At 46.2% G+C, this 22,552-nt stretch overlaps 5 protein-coding genes and 1 long non-coding RNA gene across 7 annotated transcripts; 2 read left to right on the forward strand and 4 right to left on the reverse strand.

Moving 5' to 3' along the window:
* Positions 1–1,018: 1,018 nt before the first annotated feature.
* On the reverse strand, positions 1,019–3,092 carry theg (theg spermatid protein). Its single transcript, XM_053844611.1, has 5 exons — positions 3,031–3,092; positions 2,955–2,957; positions 2,333–2,471; positions 1,374–1,527; positions 1,019–1,311 (listed from the first exon to the last, which is right to left on the reverse strand). The coding sequence occupies exons 1-5, from the start codon at positions 3,090–3,092 to the stop codon at positions 1,070–1,072; spliced, it is 600 nt and encodes a 199-aa protein (XP_053700586.1). The 3' UTR covers positions 1,019–1,069.
* Positions 3,093–4,048: 956 nt separating this feature from the next.
* Positions 4,049–7,619, reverse strand: LOC128747409 (SH2 domain-containing adapter protein F-like). 2 transcript variants are annotated; one of them, XM_053845284.1, is made up of 8 exons: positions 7,437–7,619; positions 6,639–6,888; positions 6,471–6,572; positions 6,180–6,342; positions 5,546–5,794; positions 5,306–5,480; positions 5,011–5,130; positions 4,049–4,817 (listed from the first exon to the last, which is right to left on the reverse strand). In XM_053845284.1, exons 2-8 carry the CDS (start codon positions 6,882–6,884, stop codon positions 4,631–4,633), a joined length of 1,242 nt encoding a protein of 413 aa, XP_053701259.1. In that variant the 5' UTR covers positions 6,885–6,888; positions 7,437–7,619; the 3' UTR covers positions 4,049–4,630. The 2 variants fall into 2 exon arrangements, with proteins under 2 accessions (XP_053701259.1, XP_053701257.1); XM_053845282.1 differs by having other exon boundaries at positions 6,471–6,575.
* Positions 7,620–8,632: 1,013 nt separating this feature from the next.
* On the reverse strand, positions 8,633–11,385 carry yju2 (YJU2 splicing factor homolog). The gene is made up of 8 exons (XM_053845431.1): positions 11,252–11,385; positions 11,055–11,155; positions 10,256–10,400; positions 10,055–10,189; positions 9,808–9,989; positions 9,587–9,734; positions 9,321–9,495; positions 8,633–9,249 (listed from the first exon to the last, which is right to left on the reverse strand). The coding sequence occupies exons 1-8, from the start codon at positions 11,273–11,275 to the stop codon at positions 9,137–9,139; spliced, it is 1,023 nt and encodes a 340-aa protein (XP_053701406.1). The 5' UTR covers positions 11,276–11,385; the 3' UTR covers positions 8,633–9,136.
* Positions 11,386–12,183: 798 nt separating this feature from the next.
* Positions 12,184–13,177, forward strand: LOC128747624 (cocaine- and amphetamine-regulated transcript protein-like). The gene is made up of 3 exons (XM_053845623.1): positions 12,184–12,344; positions 12,583–12,663; positions 12,926–13,177. Exons 1-3 carry the CDS (start codon positions 12,210–12,212, stop codon positions 13,031–13,033), a joined length of 324 nt encoding a protein of 107 aa, XP_053701598.1. The 5' UTR covers positions 12,184–12,209; the 3' UTR covers positions 13,034–13,177.
* A 912-nt stretch (positions 13,178–14,089) lies between these two features.
* LOC128747518 (microtubule-associated protein 1S-like) lies at positions 14,090–21,842 on the forward strand. Its single transcript, XM_053845449.1, has 10 exons — positions 14,090–14,253; positions 15,136–15,231; positions 16,223–16,305; positions 16,416–16,553; positions 16,672–17,176; positions 17,262–17,348; positions 17,810–20,034; positions 20,093–20,231; positions 20,295–20,509; positions 20,891–21,842. Exons 1-10 carry the CDS (start codon positions 14,094–14,096, stop codon positions 21,044–21,046), a joined length of 3,804 nt encoding a protein of 1,267 aa, XP_053701424.1. The 5' UTR covers positions 14,090–14,093; the 3' UTR covers positions 21,047–21,842.
* On the reverse strand, positions 17,229–21,596 carry LOC128747520 (uncharacterized). Its single transcript, XR_008412683.1, has 3 exons — positions 21,430–21,596; positions 20,223–21,325; positions 17,229–20,137 (listed from the first exon to the last, which is right to left on the reverse strand). It is a non-coding gene; the product is annotated as an uncharacterized LOC128747520 (long non-coding RNA).
* Positions 21,843–22,552: the final 710 nt, after the last annotated feature.

The following is a 22,552-nucleotide window of genomic DNA, read 5'->3' on the forward strand; positions in this document are numbered from 1 at the left end:
GTCCAGCACTTGATGTTAGGAGAAACACCGTGTTTAGAGGTGAAACGCCTCCGGAACAATGCATGTATATGTAGGATGACACCTTATATCGTCCACTAAGGTGATTGATTTACTGCGCTAAATCAGTATAAATTTAGTTCTAAGTGAATAAAAGCCAGGACCGGAAACGAGCGTTTGTGACGTCACTGTCATCTTCAGGATCAGAGGGGAAATGTGAGCATGGAAGCCTGTTCTACTCCCCAGAAGATGAAGAGCATCAAGACATTGGTGAAGTACGTTTAAAGAAAGTTGCCCTGAAAGTTTGCTCCAAACAGGTTTTGCAGAAAATGTCAAGCGATGTTAGCAACCTGTTGAAGTCAAGTTCCAATAGCATTAGCATTAGCACTTACGCTTAAAACACTGTAGCCAAATTCAAATTAATTTTGTTTTAGTTGATACTAAAACTAAATGTCTTTAAAAAAAACAAAAGTCTAATTTCTGATATATAAAAAAAACACAATTTATACCTGCAGTTTCATCTAGGACCCTGTTACGCTTCCATGTTCAGGCCCAAACAAGTGACATCACTGATGGTCAGACGGGTTAGTTAGGATGAATCCGATCACCTTCTTTTTCTATTGTGAAGACAAGGGAGGTCAGTTTAGAACTAGACTGGCTGCAGTCATCTGAGGTGAAAGATGCCACCCCGGAACCAAAAGTGTTTTACTCAAGACTTTTTACTTTTCTAAAATCAAAATGACAACATTTTTACAAAATAAAAGCAAAACATTTTTCGTGTTTACGTGTTCATCTTGTCCTAGATTGATTCTGATATCAGCTGCTGTGAGTGAGGAGGCCAGATTTGGGGTTGATAAGGAGAGGGGGCGGGGCTTGGTAGGTTGATAAGCAGAAAGGTAATGAGGAGTGGACAGATAAGCAGCAATAACCCTTGGACTAGTTTACTGAGTGTTGACCTCAAACTGAAGTTCCACTCTGGTTCAGACAAAGCAAGTGTGTGGTGGACAGGTGCAGACGGGCCAAGACACTCTGATCTCAGTGGAACCTGATGGCCCTCCAGGTCGCAGCCGTCCTACTTAGACGAGCACTTTCGTGGCAGTGGCAGCGAGAGCTGACGTATGCGAGCGGAGGGACTGGCAGAGAGGGCTGCCCTGCTGACAGCGGCCGTGTCCTGACCTTCGCTTGGGTCCTTCCTCTCTCGGGGGCCGGACAGCTCCAGCACTCTGGGACTGGCGGTGTACGACCTGGCGGCTCTGGAGACGGGCCAGAGAGGCGAGCGCTCACATCTGTATTTGGGGTGCTGGAGCTTTGGGCCTGGGAGAAACCAAAGCCATAGTAGTCTCAGAGCTTCACAACATGAAAGTCAGGTCACTCACTGGCCAGCAGCTCGGTGTGTGCGGAAGCTCTGTAGGTGCCAGAGGGCTTGGCTTCAGGTCCCGGGATGAGATCAGAAAGAGCTTGTCTCCTCTTGGGTTGGGCGAGATGGCAAGTTCTTGGGGAGGCCATGGCCGTCTGTGTGGCTCTGCTCAGCTACAGGAACATCTCAGGAGGTTTGTTGAAGTCACTTTTGACTGAAGAGTGGCAACAAACCACAGCAGTTTGTCCCTCTAAACCACATCTGACCCGCCCCTAAATAATCCAGATCCCTCGGGCAACAAGGGTCTGGAATCCTCTGGCATTTCATTGGTTAAAATTTATTTAAAAAAAAAAAAAAAGAAGAATAGTGGCGAATGGAAATAAATCTGTCTCACCAAACCTGATGTTTTTGCCTTTTGTGAGCATCAAATAGATTCATATATACAGTACATTTTAGCACATTTAGAATGAAAATGTGTCTTGTTTTAAAAGATTAAAAAGTCCAGTTTTAACATCCGGGAGTTTGAGGGATAGCAATCGACCCAGAGCCATGATCCAGCCAGTGAGATCGTCCTAAGATATTTCAGGTGTTCGCTTGACACACGCGACACAACAGGTGTTGTGTAAAGAGTTCATACAGCCACAGCATCACTCTGGTCAGTTGCTATTGGTGACGTTCATGTGGGACACCATCATCACATGTCCAGTAGGCCATCATCTCATTGGCTGAATCGAGTTCGACAGCTATTCCTGCTGGTGCTATATATATATATATATATATATATATATATATATATATATATATATATATATATATATATATATATATATATATATATATATATTTTTTTTTTTTTTTTTTTTTTTATTTATTTATTTTACCAATTCTGGCGCGACAGATCTGCGCTCGTCTCTCTCTAGCCTCCTGGTGTCACGTCACACCAGTCAGACGGTGCAGGACCAGAGAGAGGAAACTTACTGGGGTCAGCAGCGGGAGCTCTGGCTGCCAGCCCGCGGCCGGGGTCTTGGGTTGAGCCAGCTTACAGAGCCGCTCCGAGGGCACGGCCTGGAGCGCCCGCGGACTCACCGGCCAGACGGGAGACGGCCTGAGTAAGTAGCTGGAGACAGGAGTCTGGATGATGAAGCTCGACCGGCATCTAAGTTCTTGCTGCTAAAGAGCGCCATCTTGTGTGTAAAATTTCATTCTTTTTAGTGTCACATTATCAGCATTTTTTTTTAAACGTTCTCTTCAACACAATAAAGATAATTTAAATAAACTCCATGGCCGTGTGGGTGTGACTGTATCCTTAAGAAGAGGCGCTTATAACAGAGAGACTTGACACCACACGCAGCTTCACTGGGATATTTACTTGGCTTCATCGAAGGAGCGTCTGGTTCTGCAGAGCTCAGTCCATCTAGGGCTTAACTCTGTGGGGACATGAATGCAGAGCCAGAGGAGAAGCTTGGTCACGTCCAGAGTGAAAATTGAATTGTAAGGCATTGCATTAAATTTAATTTTATGGCTTTCAGACCGCACTGTACCTATCCGAGTGGTTCCGGCTGTCTTTCTGGGCGGCAGTCGGTCTAGCCAGTAAACTGACCGGCTGGAGAACAAAAGGTGGGTCACATGAGAAGGTTCGGGAATCCACAAGAGGGAATGAAGTGGAGCAAACTCACCGGTCCGGATGTGTGAGGAGGCTTGGTTTGGGCAGAGCCAGCCGCTGCGTCCGAGTTGTCATGACAACGCTGCTTAAACATCCGTGAACATCAACTTTATTATTACCAGATCAGAAATAAATGTTTCTCGGCAAAAGAATGTTTGAAATATGCTGTATTTTGAAAGGCCCGCACGCTTCATCCCGATAGCATGTAACAACTATTGAAAAAACATGTCTCATATATTATTAGATTTGATCAAACTTGATTTTCGAGCTTCAAGCTAATATTAATGCACTGAAACGCACCGTTTTTCTGAACTGCTTTTGCTATATTTTACGTCGATTAAGAACAATAGAATAAATAGAAGATTAAGTTCTATTAAACTGACTTATCTTCTAACTGACTCAAATTTTAAAAGGTATATTCTGAAATGAAGGGTGGAGATGTAAATAAATAGAAGTGCATGTCGCTGCAGGTTACTGTTTGCGATGTTCCCTCAAAAGAAAACGGCGTAACTAGCTTTACCTGTCGGACAGCTGCCGGGGTCTTCTTCTGTTATGGAGACAAGTGACACCTGACCGTTGCTATGACAACTGGGGTCACCCGGCGAGGCTCCTCCATTAAAACCTCAGGTTCCGGAAGCATCGCGAGACTTTGGAAATGTATTGCATTCACGAGATAAAAAAAAACGTTTTTTTCTCGGGGTACTTTATTTTTCTGTCTTCGTTTTTTGTCGTTATTACTTCTGTTTTCCTGAGTAATATATTTTTATGTTTCTTTTTCAGGTAATAGTTTCTGTGCATTTTTCCAGCCTATAACCTGCAGGCCATATGCAGTGTCTTTGGCCTCCCGATCTCGTGCCCCCACATCCTTCATAAAAAAAGACATTAGGGGAAAAAAGAATTAAAAACAACAAACAAAAAACAGAAAATAATTACTCAGTAAATTACATTTCACAACAAACAAGGCTGAAGTTAAATCACTCTGCATTTGAACATACTTCAGTACAAGACTAAGATTTTTCAGAACACAAAACGAAGAAAAGATTTATGAAACAGACATCACTTTTATTTTCCAACACATTTTAACTCCTTATAAAACAGCACAGTAAATAAGCCACAAGCTTCCAGTAAAACACCGGCGGTCTGAAGCTAGTATTGCAGGAGTCCTGTCAGGTGTGGCACAAGCAGCTCGAGGGGGTTCCTCCGCGCGTAGCAAGTTGAGCGGCGACAGCATCGGAACATTCAGCAGACGCACCGTCCAGGGGTCTCGTTTGGTCATGAACACTCAAGAGGATAACAGTGTGTACATTTACTACTGCATGGGCTACCATCTAGCTCTAGTAAAGGTTTACATGCCTGGCTTTGTTCTGCCACGATGAAAACAAATAAGGTAAAAGTGACCTCGTATCAGAACCCTAAAAACACTGTGCATCACTGAGAGTGATTGTTTTTCTTGGTATGGAGCGCCAGCTCATCCACAGGCACCAGTCTCGTCTTAGCTGCCGTTACTGACTGAAGTCATGGACAAATGAAAGAGTGGCACCAGAGCTGGAAGGCGTTGCGGGAGGAACGCAGTATTTGGGTACGTCAGTAGCACTGAGGGACACGCGGGGGCATCAGAGGGTCTGCACGATGACGGGGTACAGCAGGGACATGTGCTCGGCTCCTCGGATGGGCAGCTTGTGTGTGGTGTAGTAGTGGATGACCTCCGGGATGGTGGAGAAGGGAGGGCTGTTTTCCCCCAGCACGAAGCGGCCGTCGGCGCACTGTGTGAACTTCATGTGCATGAAGCCTTTGCAACTCCTGCAGAAGCAACACGTTGTACCTTAAAGAGTTTTTAATAACCCGGCGGTGAAAATTCAAACAACCATTCATTTCTTATTTTCTGAGCGACGTGAGGTCACGCGACTGTCTTCGCTTCGAGTTCCAGTCTCTGGACTTCAGTGGGTCTGAACTCTGCTGCATGCACACACGGTTCGAACTGAGTGACAAGTACCTGAGCGAAAGGGAGAAGTCGTTCTGGCTGGTTTGGCTTTTCCTCACCAGGTAGGAGCTCTCCTTGCACAGCGTGAGCAGAGTCTCAGCCTCAGCTCGGCTCAGTGCTCCGTGGTACCACCTGGCAGTGGTAAACACACGCGTCAATACCAACACTGGGCAAAGGAATATCGCCATTGCAGTTCTTCAATTGCAACACGAGATGGAGCCTTTTTCCACTATCTCAAAAAGGCATGTTCACAGGCCTAACTTTGTTCATAAGCCGCTTGAAAGCTCACAGATTCAGTGGCTCTTACACTTGACTCTCCAACGGCAGATATGGATCCACCCTCTCTCCCAACACAGGAAGTGCATCACCAACCAGCCGGAGCGTGGTGGAATCTGCCGAAAACATGGGCCCGCCTGTCTTGGCAAGTCGGATCTGTTCTGTCTGGACACGCGAGCGCTCTCGCTCTGCCCCCTCAAACTGAACTGCAGTCGGACAAATAAGTTAGTTTCAAAACCAAGTGGAAGATAAACCTCATCGTCCAGATTACCAGCCAGAGCTTTGGAGATGTTGTCCTTCTTCCACTCCCAGGGCTGGTCGTACTCATCTGCCGGCCTCTCGTCGTTCTGCGGGAGGCGGCTCTCCCTGCTGTCCACCAGGGAAAGACCACCGTCCGCCCACTGAGGCACGTGTGATGCAGGAGCCGCTCGCCGGGTCCCGCGAGTTTTCTCCTCATATGGATTGTCATATAACTGACCTGCGTCTCCACTGCCGGATCTGCCGCTCCTGTGGTGCATTTCTGAGACCGGGGCAAAAATGTTATTTGGAATTGTGCCACTAATTTTGAGGAAATGAAACCTATTTTCCAAAAATATTCTCATTAAGAGGCCTGTAACCCCCTTGGCTGGTTCTTTTGAGCTTTAGTCGAGCAGATTTTTGCCCAGTTTTCTGCATTACTGACAGGTATCAGGCCCATTATACTGTACGTCTATTAAAGAATCCGCACTTTTCCTGAATAAAAATGCTAATGTACACGCATGCAAGGAAGCAACTGCGCCACAATGGCGTTAGTTTGGTGTCACGCAGAGATGTGTGTCACTGCTGAACCTGAACCTGAACGGCCAGTCACAATGAAGGGGTCGTGGTCATACATCATGAGAAAATAAACATACAACTTGATCTACCTGAAATGATCCTCTGAGCCTCAAATGGCTCCATATAACTGCAGTAGTCTGTTGGGGAGGATTTGGGTTCCCGAGTTGATTTGACTCTCGGGACCGGTCGGGCGTCAAACGGGTCGGAGTAATCTGTGTCAGCGTCCGATGCTACCGGGGCCGAAGGCACCACCTGGGGAGGAGACAAGCACCAGTGGAGAATAAAAGTGACTGGATTTTTTAATTGGAATATTTGCCACAGGTGCTTCTTTAAAATGAGGTCGACCTATTCAAAAAAGGGTTAGCAGAACTAAGACTTACAGGCTCCTCGTGTATAGTCACCGGACTCAGCTGTGTTTTGCTGTGGCCAAACTCCTGAGAGTCCACTTTTATTAGTCTGTGCTTGGGAGAAACCACTTTCACCTGCTGAGTCAAATATCAAGCCAAATATGTCAGTGATCATAAGTCAAAGAGAAACATGCCTCTTACCTCTGGACTGTTACGCAGCAGTGAACCGAATGCAGGGAACGAGGGCAGGCTCAGTGTCGTACTACATGGAGTGAAGGTGCCGTTTGGGAGATCCTTATCACAGCACTGGTAGGGATCCTCGAAATCCAGCTCCTTCTGAGCTCTGTAGGCCCGAAGGATCTCACTCTCGCTGTAATCCGGCCGGGGGGGCTGAGGAGGGTCACGCTTGGTGCCAAAGTTGAGGTAGTCCTTCAGCCACTTTGCCATGGATCTTAAAAAAAGATAAACATGGTCATATATATATAGCAATCCTGACACGTTTCAGTGAGTCCAGGAACTCCACATGGCACTTTTAAGGTTTTTAAAGCCAGTCACTTGAAACCAAAAGTCAGAAGTCACTTATATAGACACACAATAGAACGGTCTGGTGAACCAACTGTTTTCCACCATAGCTGCAAGTTAGTTGCTGCTATGAGTTCAGCTTTTTTTTATTAAATAAATATTAGATAGAGCTATGGCGGTGTGATAAAAATATGTAACTGTTGTTCATTTCCGAGAGTGAAAAACACAACAAATCTGCACTGGTCAGTCAACATTGTTTGTTTATGCTAACCAGCTAGCCGCTGCAATAACTATTTATAGCTTGAGGGAACCGCGTTCCACAAACATTTCTGTGGCACTAGAACTGGCTTTAGATTTATTTTTCGCATTTACCAAAGCACTGTAATCTATGGGGTCAACGGAAAAGTTGCAGAGACCGGTGTCAATGGGCCAAAGCTAAGTTAGCACAGTTAGCTGCTGCAGCTTCTCTCAGCTCACCCGCTTTCTTCGCATTGACGGCTTCACGCTCGATTCCTCTGGTGACCATCCGGCGTTTTGCACTGAAGATGGGTCCAGAAGAAAGTGATGGAAGTGATGGCTGGAGCCGCTCGGACAGGCAGGTTCGGTCCGCCAGAGTTAGCAGGACCGGACCGCGGAGCGAACGGTCGTGATTGAAAGGGGGAGGAGCGTCGCTTGTTCTTGGGACGATGTCATTCAGAACACCTTAACATCGCTTAGAATATTATGTGATCTATATGCAACAGTGTTTTCATAGAGGATGTGTATCTACACACCGGTCAGTGTATCTTTTTCTCACTGGAATTTCACTGTAAGAGAGTAAAACTTATTCAGTTTTAATTTCAAAACGAAAAATCATATACATGTTTTTTTCTTCTATCCAAAATTAATAATCGGAATTAAATGGGTCGATTTTTAATGTTTATAATATAATATCAATGTTTGTTCAACCTGTGTGCCTCGGGAAATGAACCAGTTTCACCTCATTTGTCCGGTCCGGAGATAGAGGTCGGCGATAGGTTGACATTAAATCTTTAACAGCTGGAGCATATTGACGCTCTGTCAACGTGAGGAGCTGAAGTGGATCAGGATCCGCTCACATTCCTTCTATACACTATAGATCTATGTTGAAGCGTTCAGTCGTCCAAGTGCGCGACCTTTAGTTGTTTTTAAACCTGATGTGCCTCTAACTTGACCACACACCGTCTCGACAGTGTGATGGATTGTTCCACGCCGTCAGACCCGTAAGCTAACGGCTTACTTGACGGCTGACTTCAAAACTGTATTTACGGTCGTTTGCGTCGTTGGTTAAAAGTTGGCTAAAAACTAAATGCAGAAGTGAACAAAATGCCCTCCAACATGAGAAGAGTGAATGAATAACTGTAGTGACGAAGTAAACGGAGGCAAAGAATGTGAAAGAAATTCTCCAAACTAGAAGTTCTTTAGCCTAAATTGTCAGAAAGTTGCAAGTCAGTCTCAAAAAACACATGAACAGTAATTTAAAATACATTAATACATGGTGTATTTTGCCATATTGCCCACCCCTTTCTGGAAACATTTTTACACAAATTAATTTTCTGGAATTAGTTTCTGCAAATACACCATAACAGTAATCTTAGTAAGGGATTTTCTATGAAACATTCAACAAAGCACAATTACACATTGGCTGAGGTTCCTTTTGTGGTGTGCTTCAGACTTTGAATAAATAAATAGTGAGCCGCGGCTTATAAAGAGGTTAAAAAACACTGCTTCAGACGACTCAAAAAAATCACTAAAGAAGGTCACAATAAACGGTTGCGCTCTCATCTTGAAGCTCTTGTTTTGATGTAACAACAACAGTTGACAAACAGAAAAAATGACTTTAATGAGCTGAATTCATGATCACTGGATGATACTCAGATATTGGGATGAAGCTATTCCTGACAGTATTGGAATTCAGGACATTCACAACTCAAAGTACTGGAGGTGTGTACAATGTGGAGCAAACTGAGGAGACAGCCTGCCCTCTACACAGAGGGACTGATGTTTGCCTGAATTGTATCATACAAATACCAGGAGAAACCTTTACATTTCAGTGCCACAACTCTCTACACAGATCCTGAATTTGACATCTACAAATGCATTTCCAGGAGCCAAAATAGGTGCAACACCAGATCGAGTCCATGAGCAGTGCTTGAGCGCTACTCGCTGTCGTTGCTGTCACTGTCTGAATAAGCGCCCAGCAGGCTGAGAGAGGACGACCCGTTCTGTGAGGGAGCAGGTGCTGGGTCATGACTGGGAGTCTTCTTCACCACTGTGAGGAGAAAAAATGATGAGAACGGCTGCAGCTAAACCTGAGATGGGAGCATCCACTACCGCGGTTACCTGCTGGTGATGAGCTGACAGGAGAAACCAGTGGAGCGCTGGCTTTGGTGGCTGTAGCTGGTGATGAAGATGATGTCTTTTTTCTGACAAGCGCTCCTAGACCACCAGCAGCCCCCAGGGAGCCCACACTACGCTCCCAGCTCTCGATTTTTGGCTTTTTGACTCCTCCATTCGCCTGAGGAAATAAGTACGATGAAATCTCAGCCTAAAATTATCAACCGACTCTGAAGCTGGAGTTAAACTCCCTGAAGAAAAGGCAGCGTCACCTGTGCCTCTGCTGGCTGGTCGGCAGTGAGGATGTCTGTTGGATTTTCAGGAATGGACCTCTTCAGCTGCTTCCTGTTGCTGCTCTCCTCTTCCTCCTCTGAATCTGGGTCCTTCAGTCTTTTCACCTGCACGCACTCCAACATCTCCCTGTAAAACAATGAGGCATAGTACACGACTCTGGACGTCCAGTTGAAGTTTACCATGAAGCCCAAGTGCCTACTTGAGTTCTCTCTCGTCCTCTTCCTTCTCTCTTACTCGCTCCCTCTTCTCAAACTCTCTGTACTGGTCAATCATCCCCTCAAAGTCCACCTGAGCCTGCCTCTGGTTCAAGTCTTTCAGCTCCTGAAGGTTTTCCAGCACCTCCATCTCCATTTTGGAGTCCCGTGTGCGGTTTTCCAGCACCTGTTTGGACCAGTAGGATCCAGTTAAGACGGTGATCAGCTGGCACCTGAAGTTTAAACACAAACCTTCATTGGGTTGTTCAACTCCTCGTCCTCTCTCTCCTGCTGGACCCGTTTCTCCTGCTCCTCGATGAGCTTCTCTGCTTGGAAGTTTCTGGTGGCGCCGTGCTCCATGGCGTAGTCCGTGTTCTCGGGATCAGTCTATTTCCATCCAGAAATAACATTAGACATGTTGAAGAACAGATGCTGATAGAAGTCCTTACTCACCTTGAAAGTAATCTCCGCAAGACAACGTGTACACTTGATGTAGAATCGGAAAATTGGCAGCCCCATGTAAAGCTCATTCTGAACGGTCTCTTTACGTGCGTTGAACTTTTTCCCCTTGTAGATGTACTCACCACATGTTTTACACCTGAAACATAATGTGACTGATCACTTTGTTTTTTGGCACATCTCATCTATCACATTAAACACTACCACTGTCGGTAATGTCAATAAAACACAGAGATGCACAGATGACTCAACTTGACTCAACATCATCAACATTTAGCTCTTCCTTTAAATCATTTACGTTCCCACACACAGGACGCACAACTAAAACCTCAGCGTGCACTTGCTCTTTTCATTTTTAGGTCATTTGAACTGTTCAGCAACAATCGTTGAATCATGTCCGGTAAGTCGGGGGGGAAAAGAGCAGAGCAAGACACACAAGAGCAGTGACAACAATCACCCTATACTAGTCCATAATACCAAGCTACACGTCAGACTGTCAGAGGTCAGTCTTAGATGAAACTGAAAATATTGGTCCAAACTGAACGATGAGGAAATTAACATCACACCCCCTCAGGCAGCTACTGCATATTGAAGAATGTGAATAACAAGTGGTCATGACATTGTGTAGGTTGTTTCCAGTACTGAAAAGAAAAGCAACTATTATTTACACCGAATCCTGCCGCAAATATTAAATCCTTATAGGATGAGAGCTGTTTTATTGTCGGTTACGAAGGAGCAGACGTTACCACCAGAGCAAGTGTTCAAGTAAAACACTCCACCATCAAATACATACCTCATATTAAACGGTGCCATCAATCTGACCACATACTGTCGATCTTTAGGGAGTTTTAGTTTGGGGATTTTAGCTGGATCGAAATCCGGCGGGTAGTATTTCTGTAGACGGGAAGGAACGTTGGTGAGTAAAACTGCAAAGCAGCCGCCACAAACTAAAGTCTGATATACAAGCAAAAAATGGTAGTTTCTACTCACGTTCAATACTTTTCTTTCCGACATGGCTTCGTTTGTTCAACGGTAGAGAAGCTGTGCAGAGGAGGTTAATGTTTGATAAACGTGCTAACAGGCTAAACTATAAACTTCCGCTCGCTGCATCTGTAACTTCCGGCTCTCCGCATGAGCAAGTACTGGCCTCTTGCGGCTCGGAGGTGTCAGTACAACAAAGCGCTGCGTATTAGGCCATGCTATATTCAGTACTTTTTGTAAATGTATGCCATTGGATATTGAATACTTTAGGCAAAATATATTGCGAATACTATAAGTCCCATTTTATGTTGCTATTTTGTAATTTTTTGCATAGACACACAAAGACTGCTGCATGGATTCTTCTGTTTGTTTTTACATTCAGGAACAACAATAATAATAATGTTAAATACAGTATTGCTGGAGGCGTCGCGGTCCACTGCAGAGAATGTTAGCACCCTCATCAGGCCGTAAAGCTACAGGTCGATGATTACATGATCAGGACATGACCTCTTACTCCTATTCTGGATCGAGCTGGTTCAGAGGAAATTGGGGGGTGACTACAGATCGGTGTCAACGCAGGTCAACGTGAGTTCTGCTCTCTGCTTTATTGGAACGAGACGGCATGAGTCTAAATTAATGATGGGACAATGATGGAAGGGCAGAGGTTCACTTTACCCAATCAACCCTCATGAGGATTTGTGCCTGACTGTCCAGTGATGTGTGAGGTCAAATGAGAGCAGTCGTTCATGAGTGTCTCAGACGTGTTCTTCTGCACCTCTGTGTTATACTTTCATCTCCTTCCGGTAATCTCAGACAGTAAGGTGGCGACCGTCGACAGCCAAGCCAACGCTCCCATCAATATTTCAGAGGCTGCTGATGTCGACACCGGCTCTATAAAAAGGCGGAAGAGTTCCAGAGGACTTCCACAGCCTGAACCAGACTCCAAATCTTCTTCACCTCTGCCTGCATGATGGTCAACGCCCGGACTCTCCTTGCTGCCACCTGCTGCTGCACCTACCTGTGGCTGGTGTGTGCAGAGGACTCGTCTCTGGAGACGCGCTCACTGGACTACACCATCAAGGCTCAGCAGGAAAAAGATCTGGTGAGAGATTCTGTATTGAAGAACCCTGAACTAGGCCAGGTTTTGTTGTTGCTCTTTCATAAAACAAACATATTTGTTCATACTATTTTGGTTTATTTTTCAGTCTATTATTTTGACAAGTTAATTGTATTTTTTAAATTGATTTTTTTTTCCATTTCATGTCATGACCTTCTTTTCCCCACCATTTATCTCAAAGAAATGTTAGGATTACAGAGGATGTAAATCAGACTTTTTACAGATTGATGCTTTGCAAGAAGTTCTGGAGAAGCTGAGGAGCAAAGAGATGCCCTCTGAGAAAAAGCTGGGCTGGCTGCCTTCGGTGAGTAAAAAAATAATGTCCAAATTTGCATGAAACAGTCAGTAAGGTAACTAAAAGTTGAGAAATTGAATTGCTAAATAATACATATAGCTTTTATTGTATATTAGGAAAGTCACAAGGAATATTTAATTGTCAGAACAAATAGATAAGTTAGTTAATATACAAGATGTGTGACAACACTATTGGTTTCTAAGCTACATATTAAACCAGTAAATGGCTGGACAAAGGTCTATGTTGGTCATCATTTGCGTTTTCCTGTCAGTGTGATGCAGGGGAGCCGTGTGCTATGCGGAAAGGAGCTCGCATCGGAACGCTGTGCAGCTGCCCTCGAGGGACGACGTGTAACTTTTATGTGCTGAAGTGTTTGTAAAATCCACAGGGTTTCCATGTGTCTCCGTGTAGATCAACATCTGTTGCTGTTCTGTAAACATCAAAGTGTATTTGACTCCTTCATCTTTAAATGTAGCGTGACGTTCTGTCTGCAAACCAAAATGTGTGTCGTTGGTGTCTGTGCTCCTCTAGTTTGTCTAGAATTGTTTTTTTTTGTTCATGTTTTTAATTGATTGTTTGATTTCTATGGAAGCTGGTCAATTAAAAAAGACAATAGAACCTATTTTCCCCCCTTTTTTGAATGAATTTGGTTCAGAGAAAATAGTAGTATAAGTCAAAACAATGAAACAGACTCCGCAGGAGCTACAAAATCAGCCAAGCAGTTTTAGCTTATTCATCTCTAGTATTTTCATTGAACATCCACCACAATATATGTTAAGTTATTTCAGAAGTGTGGTCCCAAATGATGGTCACCTTTTGGGTAACACAGTGCCCTTGGAGTAGCTCACAGTTGCAAACGGTTGGTGACCCTGGTAACACTGACCCAAATGATCGTCTGGTTCTTATGGCTTGTTTGTAAAATAAATAAAAAAATACTTCAAAATTGCAACATGTTGGTTAAATGTATATTAGCATTAGTGTGACTGCATTTGTCACCTAGTTCTACTACAGTCAAATACCCACAGATATTCCCATAAAACACGAGTGTAATGGATGAAACTTATCCCAGACAATATGGTGTTCAACTGACTGAATCCAATAAATTCACACAAAATAAAACGTTTTTCTTTGAATGGATTAATTGAAAATAGATGTAAACACACTAATTTGGATCTGAATTTGTGTCAGATTTTATTTACTTCTGATCATTTCAGAATATGAATAGTGATGATTCCGTGGAAGTAGCGGTGGTGGCAGGAAGTATTAGTAGTACTTGGAACCAGTGGAAGTAGAATTCCTGTCCTGCCCCTTCAGGAAAAACAAACAGCTCAGAAGAAAGCATTGAAGATCCCGGGTCTCCTCTCATCACGAAGAAGTGACCCTCTCCCTCACTGATGCTGCATTCCTGCACAGCTCCGCTCAGTGACGTCACGGCCAAGATGGCGTCCGGCCGGCTGCTGCTGAGGAGGGAGGACCAGGAGGAGCCCGCTGCCTCCGCGGACCTCCACTCCTGCCCCCGGAGGCGCTCGCTCCTCATCGTTGTGGGACGCACGACTCGAGCCGCTCACACGGGACTCGTCTGCAGCGACATCCAGCGAGGTAAGAATGTCTCCCGCAACATAACGGGTTAGACAATAATGCTCGGATGATGGTGGTGATGAAGTGAGCGGGACGGTGTGAGATGATTCATCCCTGGGCGCGTCATCGTCCACGCGTGTTATCATGGTTACAGCTTCGCCTCTGTTTATTATGCAATGACGCTCTCCATAAACGCAACATGATGAACAAGGCGCAGCACTTTCTCCGGCCTCAGTGGCCCATTGTTGTGTCTGAGTGTTAATCCCGTCAGCAGTGAAGGACGAGGCGGACAGTCTTGTGCTTCATTCTACAATGGGTTTCCGTTCAGCGAGCAGTCGAAATCAAAGGCGCGGGGAACCACAGGCTGTCACCATTACTGAGATGATAGAGAGTCTGAGATAATCCTCAGGTTTCAGGCTCTGAAATAATCCAGCGGTTGTCGTCATCACATGCCCACTGTGGGCACAATCTATAGCACCGACGTCATGAACACAGCCGTGCACAATAAGTTGTGTATTTGAAGGGATGCGTGCAGCCAATTCTCTAATGTCTGTGTAACAAAAGACCAGGCTGTCTGGGTTCTATAACTGACTGATCATCCACCTAGGATGTTTCAATCTGGATGGGAGGTTTGAGGTAGTCGGTATTATCTTCAATAAAGGTAGAATAATTCGCAACAATTTACAGGACAAAGTAGCAAAAAACATTAATGTCCTATGTGGCCACATTGTGTCCTGAGACATGAAACATCAGGGGCTGTTCAGTTGAAAGACAGAAGAAAGAATCATCAATGAAACTTGAATTTTATGACTGAAATACTTATACAAGAAATGAACTAATACAAGAAATGAAAGAAGCAGCGTACATTTCTGTTAACTAAGGGGTGTGTTGTCATGTCTGCAGGGATTCAGAGCTGGGACGTGGATCTGAGTTCGTGTAACGTCGGCGCTTATCTCCAGGAGTTCCTCGCTCACCACACAGCCTCCTTCAAAGGAGCAGGTAGGATTCACAACTGCCTCCTTTAGATCCACATTCGTGAGGCAGACTGGGAGTCTGGGCCGAGGAGGGTATAAGGAAGGAAGGAAAGAGGGAAAGTCAGGAAGCAGTTGGCTTATTGTTAACAAGGGTGTGCGCTTCTGCAAACACTGCAAGACCAGCTCTCCAGAATTCAGTGTTTTGATATGACTGTTACCAGCCTTTCATATGGACCTGCAGGCTCCTGCTGTACCCCCTAAGTAGGACAGCAGGCTGTGATCTCCCCATTCTGTGCGCCACTGGATGTACAATTGGGGTTGTAGGTCAGTGGGTCGACAATGACTGACATATGTTACTGCGACAAAATAGAAAGAAACTGGACCACGGTTGGTGAATACACACTTTTAAACACTAATAATTTATGTTCCTTGTGTTAAACATGGGATTTAATGAATAATGACTTTATTTTCATACTATTCAGAAGAAAACATGCTTTTTCTAATGGGGTCACACAGGCCTGGAGCCTATCCCATCTACTCGGGGTAAGGGGCGGGGCTTGACGCACTCAGACCTGCAGCAAGTCACCAACCTCTGTAGGAGCTCTGAGAAAAGACCCGGGTTCAGTCCAAAACCTTGAGAAACCTGATGCAGGACTGAGCTGCAGGACTCTCCGCTGCTCCACTGTGCTAATATCACTTCATTTACTTATCAATTGAAGTCAACCATAATGAATTTGAGAGAGAGTTGTTCGTGCCTGAGTGAGTGCAGCCGTGCACTCAGCGCTGCTGGACGTCTGAGGCTGGAGTGAGCCTGGCATCTCCTCCTCTTTTCGTCCCTCTGACTCAGCTGTTCCACTCCTCTTACTTCCTCCTTTTCACTTTGAAAGTCAATCCTTTCATCGCTAATAGTCCGTGTCACTCATCTGACCTGCTTTCTGCTTCGCTTGCATGCTTCCGAGGCGCTCTCGTCCCAGAATGTTCTCGATGAGTTCCTCCTCTCCTCCCTGTCTCCGCAGGACAGAAGTGTCTCCGCCATCATGGCAGAGTGTTGGACATCCAGGTGCTGATCAGTCCACAGCCAGAGCAGGTTCGCTCAGAGGTGAGGGCTGGAGATACGAGGTTAAGCTCCGTACACCGTTGGCTTTATTTTAGGGTTCCAAACAAGCAGGTCTCTCCCTGGGGTTTAAAGAGGTCACGTGTCCTCTTCAGGTCTCGGCTCTGCTGTCCCGAGAATCATGTCATAAGCTGTTGATCTTGACTGGTGAGAGTCTGGAGGAGAGCGGAGCGCTGGTTCTGCAGCGGGGAATCTTCTCACCGAACCAGCTGAAACAGGCCCTGACAGAAGCGGTGAACAACGTCACGTTTTTTCACTCTTCACTGCATCATGAAGCCGTGTCTGAGAGATTCACAGTGACTGTTAATCGCGAGGAATATTGCAGCTGGGTGACTGATGGTCTCTCTTTAGTTCACAACAGACCAAGATGCTTCTTCATCTCCATCCTCCAAGCTCCACCTGACTCTCAGCTGTCCGGAAGGCGGTCAGTGGAAGTCGACCCTCTTGAACCAGCCGCTGAAGGTTCCGTTTGTTGTCAGCGTCAACCCCCCACTGGTGCATCCGACCATGGCGGCAGTTGAGGAGTTTACCTCCTTGGTGTCCGGAGTCCTGTGCCCCTCATCTCCCTTCGAGCTCCTGCCCCCTCCAACCACCGTTGGCTTCCTTAAGTTGTCTCGGCCTTGCTGCTATGTGTTCCCCGCCGGCCGCGGCGACTGTGCCTTCTTCGCCATCAACGGCTTCACCGTGCTGGTTGACGGCGGTTCTGACCCGCAAGCGTGTTTCTGGAAGCTAGTGCGACACCTCGATCGCATCGACGCAGTTTTGTTGACACACATCGGGACGGAAAATCTGACCGGCGTCAACACCTTCCTGGAGAGGAAAGTGGCGGAGATGGAGTTGAGTTCTGACATCAAAGGTACAGAGTTCGAGTCCCAGAGACACACGGCTGGCTTTTATATCAACCAGAATGTTTTGTTTCTTCTTCGATCCTGTTCAACCAGAGGATCCATCCAGGAGACTCATCTCTCCAGAACTGGGAGTTGTGTTTTTCAACGCCCCCAACAGGTTGCAGGTGGAACAACAACCATGTGAGTAACGTCTGATGATTTTTTTGGTTGTTGCAGCAGTTTTTAAAAAATTATAGTGAAAGTCGCAATGATTTATGGTTCTGGAACAACATGATATGTTTTTAGCCTAAAAAAATAAAGCTCCAGGCTGCAATGACTTTAACCAAATATGCTTCACTTGACTATTTCAAGTGCAAAGAACACATACACACAATATAAATAAATAAAATAAATACATGTACATGCTAAGCGAATCTTTTTTATGCTGATGTTCGGTGAGTAGTTTCCAGGCTGACAGCGTGTAGTGTGCGCATGTTGTTGTTACGGAGCTCCTCACAAGGGCGGGGCCTGAAAGACATTTGGATGGGCGGAGTCTGAGATACAGCCTATTAAAACAGTAGGTGGTCATATGTTCCACAGGGTCGGGATGTAAAGTGTCAGAGAGACGGATTTTAATAATTCATATTTTTGTCGCTGCTCAGGCAAGGACACCACTCTCAGGAGCTCAGAGCAGGCGGCTTCCACCCTGCAGCTGTTAAAGAAGTTGAACATCAAGCCACAGCCCATGGTTCGAACGGGACCTATGGAGCCTGTTACGCTGTTCCAAAAGATGGGAGTGGGTCAGCTGGACTTGTACATCCTGAGCCCGAGCAAAAACAGCCAGGAGTATCAGAATTTTGTTGAAAAGTGGCCGGATGTCGGCGCGTCTGGTTCCCAGGCTCTCCCTCTCACCGCCCTGACCTCGGTGTCTGCACTGCTGGTGTGGCTCCCAGCGTGTCCCCAGGAGAAGGTGGTCCGGGTGCTGTTCCCAGGCACGACACCGCAGGCCAAGCTCCTGCAGGGGCTTGAGAAGCTGAAGACCCTCCCCTTTCTTCAAAAACCAACAGTAACCACTGAGGACCTGGAGAAGCTGGAAGGGAAGCAGATGCAGAGCCAGGAGAGCGGCAGAGTGCAAGGCAAAGAAGTGACTCTCAAACTGAAGGAGACGCCAGTGAAGGAGAAGGGGAAGCTGATGAATGGGGCTGAAAAAAACACTTCAAAGGAAGGTGGTAGGAAGCAAAAGTCGGCAGACAAGAATGTTTTAAAGAAAGGCACCGCGAAGAAAGAGGAAAACGGAGTGGCGAGGAACCACCAGTCGAAGAAAGAAGCTTCCCCTGTCACACAAAAAAACGAAACTAAGATGAAAAAAGAAGTGAAGAACGACTCAAAGGCAGGTGTGAAGAAAGCGAAGAAGCCGTCCGGGACTGAGGCAAGCCGCGATAAAAAGGCATCAAAGACTAATGACGCTACAAAGAGAGGGAAGACGAGTGAAGACTCGGAGCAGGAGAGTCTCAAAGCTGGAAGAGGATCCCAGGGAACACCTTCCGTCTCTGCAACACCTAAAGACATGACAGGTGACATCCCGAAACTCAAGGAGGGAGCCTCTGGAGAAGAGGGGTCTCAGGTGGAGAAGCTGCAAACCACAGAGGGACGTAAGGAAGACAAGATGAAAGAGGAAGTCTCACTCTGTTCAGGGGTGAAAAGAGGTGATGTTGAAGAGGTGCAGTCTGAGGGTCAGGAGCAGGAGAGACTCGCTGCCAAGCCAGACAGAGTGATGGGATTCCCATCTCCCTTAAACAAGGTGCCAAAAAGTGACCGGACAGTTCAGCTGGACTTGACCCCGACTGAGTATACGCTCCTGGATGGGGCTTTGAGGAGCAACCCATCGTCACGGTCGTCTCCGGAGAACCACGCCAGCGCGGATGAGCGGACGGTGGAGCAGGCGTCCCCAGAGTCCAGGCCCAACAGTGCCGGCCACACCCCCTACTGTCTGTCCCCAGATGACGTGTGGTGCAACAGGAGCGCTATGAGTCGGCCAGAGATGAGCAGCGAGTCAAGCACGGTGAACCAGGCCTCCACAAAGCAGAGCGAAGGGCAGGTCGTGCTGCCACCGAAGAGTGCTCCGGAGGGTCACCCTGCTCCGAGAGAGAAGCACCTCAGTTTCTTGTCTCTGGGTCCGCTGAAAGAAGCCGCCACAGATCGGTCTCCGTCCGTGGCTACGACCACGACGCACTCGATGCCGGCGGAGGTCAGCTCTCCACAGTCCACAGAAGTGGACGAGTCGCTTTCCATGTCCCTGGAACAAGGACCATCCTCCGTGAGCCACCGAGAGACTGAAGACAGCGTCCACCTCTCTCACTCGAATGGCGGCCATTATGTGTTGCCCATTAAGAAGCCACCGCGCTCTTTAGGTCCTGAGATGGGGCGCCCTCCAGCTCCTGCCTCACTTCATTTTGGTGCTTCCACTCATGATGTGGACCTGTGCCTGGTGTCTCCCTGTGAGTTCAAACACTTCAAAGCGCTGGACTCTGGTGGAGCCAGTGAGGCCTCCAAAGGGGCCTTTGGTTCACATCTCCACAGCAGCAACAACAACCACCAAAAGGACATGTCCCCCAGTGAGACCAACGCCCCGCCCTGCACCGAGGACTTCCCCTCCACGACGGCAGACGGAGTCCTGGACTCAGATGAGGAGGATTCCTGCAGCGAGCCCACCAACTCGCCCCGTGACTTGAGAGCCAGTCAGGCTCTCCCACCTGATCCTCCCCCAGCTCCGCTCAGGGACAGCCCGCCGCTACCCCCTCACCCAGACACCACCATGCCTGTCCCCCTGTCTGACTCGGACGGGAAGAGAGCGACGTCCACCAGTGTCCGAGTGAAAAAAAATGGGGTACGTTTTCCTTCTTGATGTTAGCTCTTCATGTCACGTTTACTCTCCATCACTTCAGGTTGTGGACGGCCCTCAGAAACCAGGCTCGGGAAGAACCAAACACCTGAGCGGAGTCACAAAGATCAAAAAGGACAGCAGTGCACCAACACGCACTTCCAGCACCAGATCAGCACCAGCTAAATCCTCACCCTCTCCAGGTCAGCCTCCTTCATCCATGCTGAACCAGAGTGCAGTTAACAGCCTCTCGTCTCGCTTTACAGAATCCTCCTCGTGTGCGGAAGATTTCAGCGTGTTCGTGGATCTGGCCTACATCCCCTCCGGAGCCTCCTCCCCGACGGTCTCTGTGGACTTCTTCAGATGTGTTCGCTCCTCCTGCTACATCATCAGTGGTGACAGTGCAGAAAGGGAGGAGCTTCTCAGGAGCCATCTTGACTCCCTGCTGGAGGGGAAGTCCGCCTGGTCTGAGGCTATACAGGTTAGATAAGACTTAAGCATAAGGGAAATGTTCAGTCAAAAACGGTGAGAAAATATACTCGAGAAACCAAACGTGGTCAATAGTGAACGAGCGCCCCCAAGTGGCTCATAAGGGAACTGGACAGTTAGATTAAATTAGATCAGACAAACAGTCCCTTTATTCAGATTACAATCCCTAAAAAAATTGTTGATTTTTAAATATACATTTAAGATTAAATCAATGCTGAAATAATGAAAATTATATATATATGTATATATATCAATTAATTGGGATTTATATTTTCTATTGAATAAGCTTGTTAAAATTCTGGTGAGAGATTCTGAGTTTGCACTGCCATGGTATAAGCATATTGGCCTCACTAATAATTGTGTGCAACTGCAGGTGACGGTGATCCCAACGTTCGAGTCAGTGTGCATGCAGGAGTGGTACCAGCAGACCCTGGAGCAGCAGAAGGAGCTGGAGATCATCGTCTTGGGCTCCAACAGCACCGTGGCCATGCAGGACGAAACCTTCCCAGCCTGCAAGATCGAGTTCTAACAACCAGAGAGGAAGAAGCAAAGAGACCACTGCTGAAGCGGTTCAGTCACTTTGGCTCTACTTCCTTCCTTCTAGTTCCTGATGCACCAGAACCCAGAAAGAAGACCCACAAGACCCAGAAATGATTATTGCATGAATTAGTTTGACCGATGACCCTGTACTGAGCAGGTGAGGACTCCACTGTCGAAGCATGTTGGACTCCTAGAATACATCCCATGTGATAGCTGAACCGCTGATGGCACTTGAAGTGTGGTAATACATGTGGGCTTGTGTTGTTTACTGTAAGGAGAAAACCATACATTCAAACCTTTGAAAGCTTTATGTGTCCCATTGAGTAGGCTGGTCAAAAAGCAAGGATAGGTGGTGTGTACTGTGTGACGTACTTGTTGTTCTGCTGTGGCTTTACTGTTACATGCCGACCCGAAGACTGTGGCTGCATCCGAATGTACATTGGTATGAAAGTAGCTGAATAAAACTGCTAACAATCATCACTAACGCTTCCCCGACCCGACGGACTTTATTTCACTGGTGTTTTACACCTCAGTGTTCCTTCACACACTTGAGTCAAAAGTGAATACTTCATGGAATTTACCTTTGATCCTTTAATGACACAAGTTTTGCACAATAATGCAGATTGATTAAAACTTACGACCCCTTATGTGGGTCACCTTAATACTGATCCAAATGCTCACGCCCACGGGTCTATGATACATATGTTGTCCTGGTCATCTGTCACATAAAGCTATCTTTGTTAATATAAATGCTTTCTTCAGCCAGCCTTGAGTTGACGTTCAGTTTTGTCACCACTAGATGTCAGTCATGATTTCATATTCATGCAAATTTAAGAGAAAAAAATGTATAATTTCATTGACATATAATATAATAACTGTCGACGCAAGAAAATTGGGTGAACTGTTTTAGGTTGGGTTTAGTTTTTGAGGATACTGTTTTCAGTACAACAAAAAAATAAAAACGATATATATAGTTTTAGTATGTACTGTAGTTTGGTGCGAGGAAGTCTGGATCTAAAGTAAAGAGACAGTGAGATTAGGGAGAGAATTGTACTGTGCTTTGATGTCGTTTTGCCTTCATTGTTTTGGACAATACCGAGACATTACACTCACTCACTAATGTTCATCTCTTCGGTCATATTGTTCTGTTCTGGGTGTGGGGATAATTAAACAGCAGGCGATTATGTACTCAAACAGCACATTATGACTTTACACTTTTACTGCTTTTTAAGAATTCTCTCGCTTCCGCCTTCCGCTAAGCCACGTGACTGACATAAACCAATCAGAGACTGGGAGCACGTCGCTTTACTAAACAATATAATAATAAACCGCTCTAAACCCTGCACATGTGACTCGTATATTCACTCGCCACATTTTGGGAATTCACTGAATATTAAATATATTCATCTAACACCACTAAAGATTACATGTGCAAAAAATAAGTGCAAGCAGTAGTTGCTATCTTAAAAATTATTACTCATTTTCACATGATATT

The sequence above is a fragment of the Synchiropus splendidus genome, chromosome 16, assembly GCF_027744825.2.
Source record: "Synchiropus splendidus isolate RoL2022-P1 chromosome 16, RoL_Sspl_1.0, whole genome shotgun sequence".
NCBI classification, from domain to species: domain Eukaryota; kingdom Metazoa; phylum Chordata; class Actinopteri; order Syngnathiformes; family Callionymidae; genus Synchiropus; species Synchiropus splendidus.

Excerpts from the sequence above, each read along its gene's own strand:
- theg (XM_053844611.1), bottom strand. The coding sequence starts at position 3,092 with ATGACAACTCGGACGCAGCGGCTGGCTCTGCCCAAACCAAGCCTCCTC. Across the intron at positions 1,528-2,332 it reads AGCTCCCGCTGCTGACCCCA|CTGAGCAGAGCCACACAGAC; the intron begins GTAAGTTTCCTC and ends ATGTTCCTGTAG. Across the intron at positions 1,312-1,373 it reads ACACACCGAGCTGCTGGCCA|GCCCAAAGCTCCAGCACCCC; the intron begins GTGAGTGACCTG and ends GGTTTCTCCCAG.
- LOC128747409 (XM_053845282.1), bottom strand. The coding sequence starts at position 6,884 with ATGGCAAAGTGGCTGAAGGACTACCTCAACTTTGGCACCAAGCGTGAC. Across the intron at positions 6,576-6,638 it reads TGCTGCGTAACAGTCCAGAG|CAGGTGAAAGTGGTTTCTCC; the intron begins GTAAGAGGCATG and ends TATTTGACTCAG. Across the intron at positions 5,131-5,305 it reads CTGCCGTTGGAGAGTCAAGT|GTGGTACCACGGAGCACTGA; the intron begins GTAAGAGCCACT and ends TACCACTGCCAG.
- yju2 (XM_053845431.1), bottom strand. The coding sequence starts at position 11,275 with ATGTCGGAAAGAAAAGTATTGAAC. Across the intron at positions 9,735-9,807 it reads GAGGACGAGAGAGAACTCAA|GGAGATGTTGGAGTGCGTGC; the intron begins GTAGGCACTTGG and ends ATTGTTTTACAG. Across the intron at positions 9,496-9,586 it reads ACCAGCCAGCAGAGGCACAG|GCGAATGGAGGAGTCAAAAA; the intron begins GTGACGCTGCCT and ends TTATTTCCTCAG.
- LOC128747624 (XM_053845623.1), top strand. The coding sequence starts at position 12,210 with ATGATGGTCAACGCCCGGACTCTCCTTGCTGCCACCTGCTGCTGCACC. Across the intron at positions 12,345-12,582 it reads CTCAGCAGGAAAAAGATCTG|ATTGATGCTTTGCAAGAAGT; the intron begins GTGAGAGATTCT and ends GACTTTTTACAG. Across the intron at positions 12,664-12,925 it reads AGCTGGGCTGGCTGCCTTCG|TGTGATGCAGGGGAGCCGTG; the intron begins GTGAGTAAAAAA and ends TTTTCCTGTCAG.
- LOC128747518 (XM_053845449.1), top strand. The coding sequence starts at position 14,094 with ATGGCGTCCGGCCGGCTGCTGCTGAGGAGGGAGGACCAGGAGGAGCCC. Across the intron at positions 17,349-17,809 it reads GCAGGTGGAACAACAACCAT|GCAAGGACACCACTCTCAGG; the intron begins GTGAGTAACGTC and ends GTCGCTGCTCAG. Across the intron at positions 20,232-20,294 it reads TAAATCCTCACCCTCTCCAG|AATCCTCCTCGTGTGCGGAA; the intron begins GTCAGCCTCCTT and ends CTCGCTTTACAG.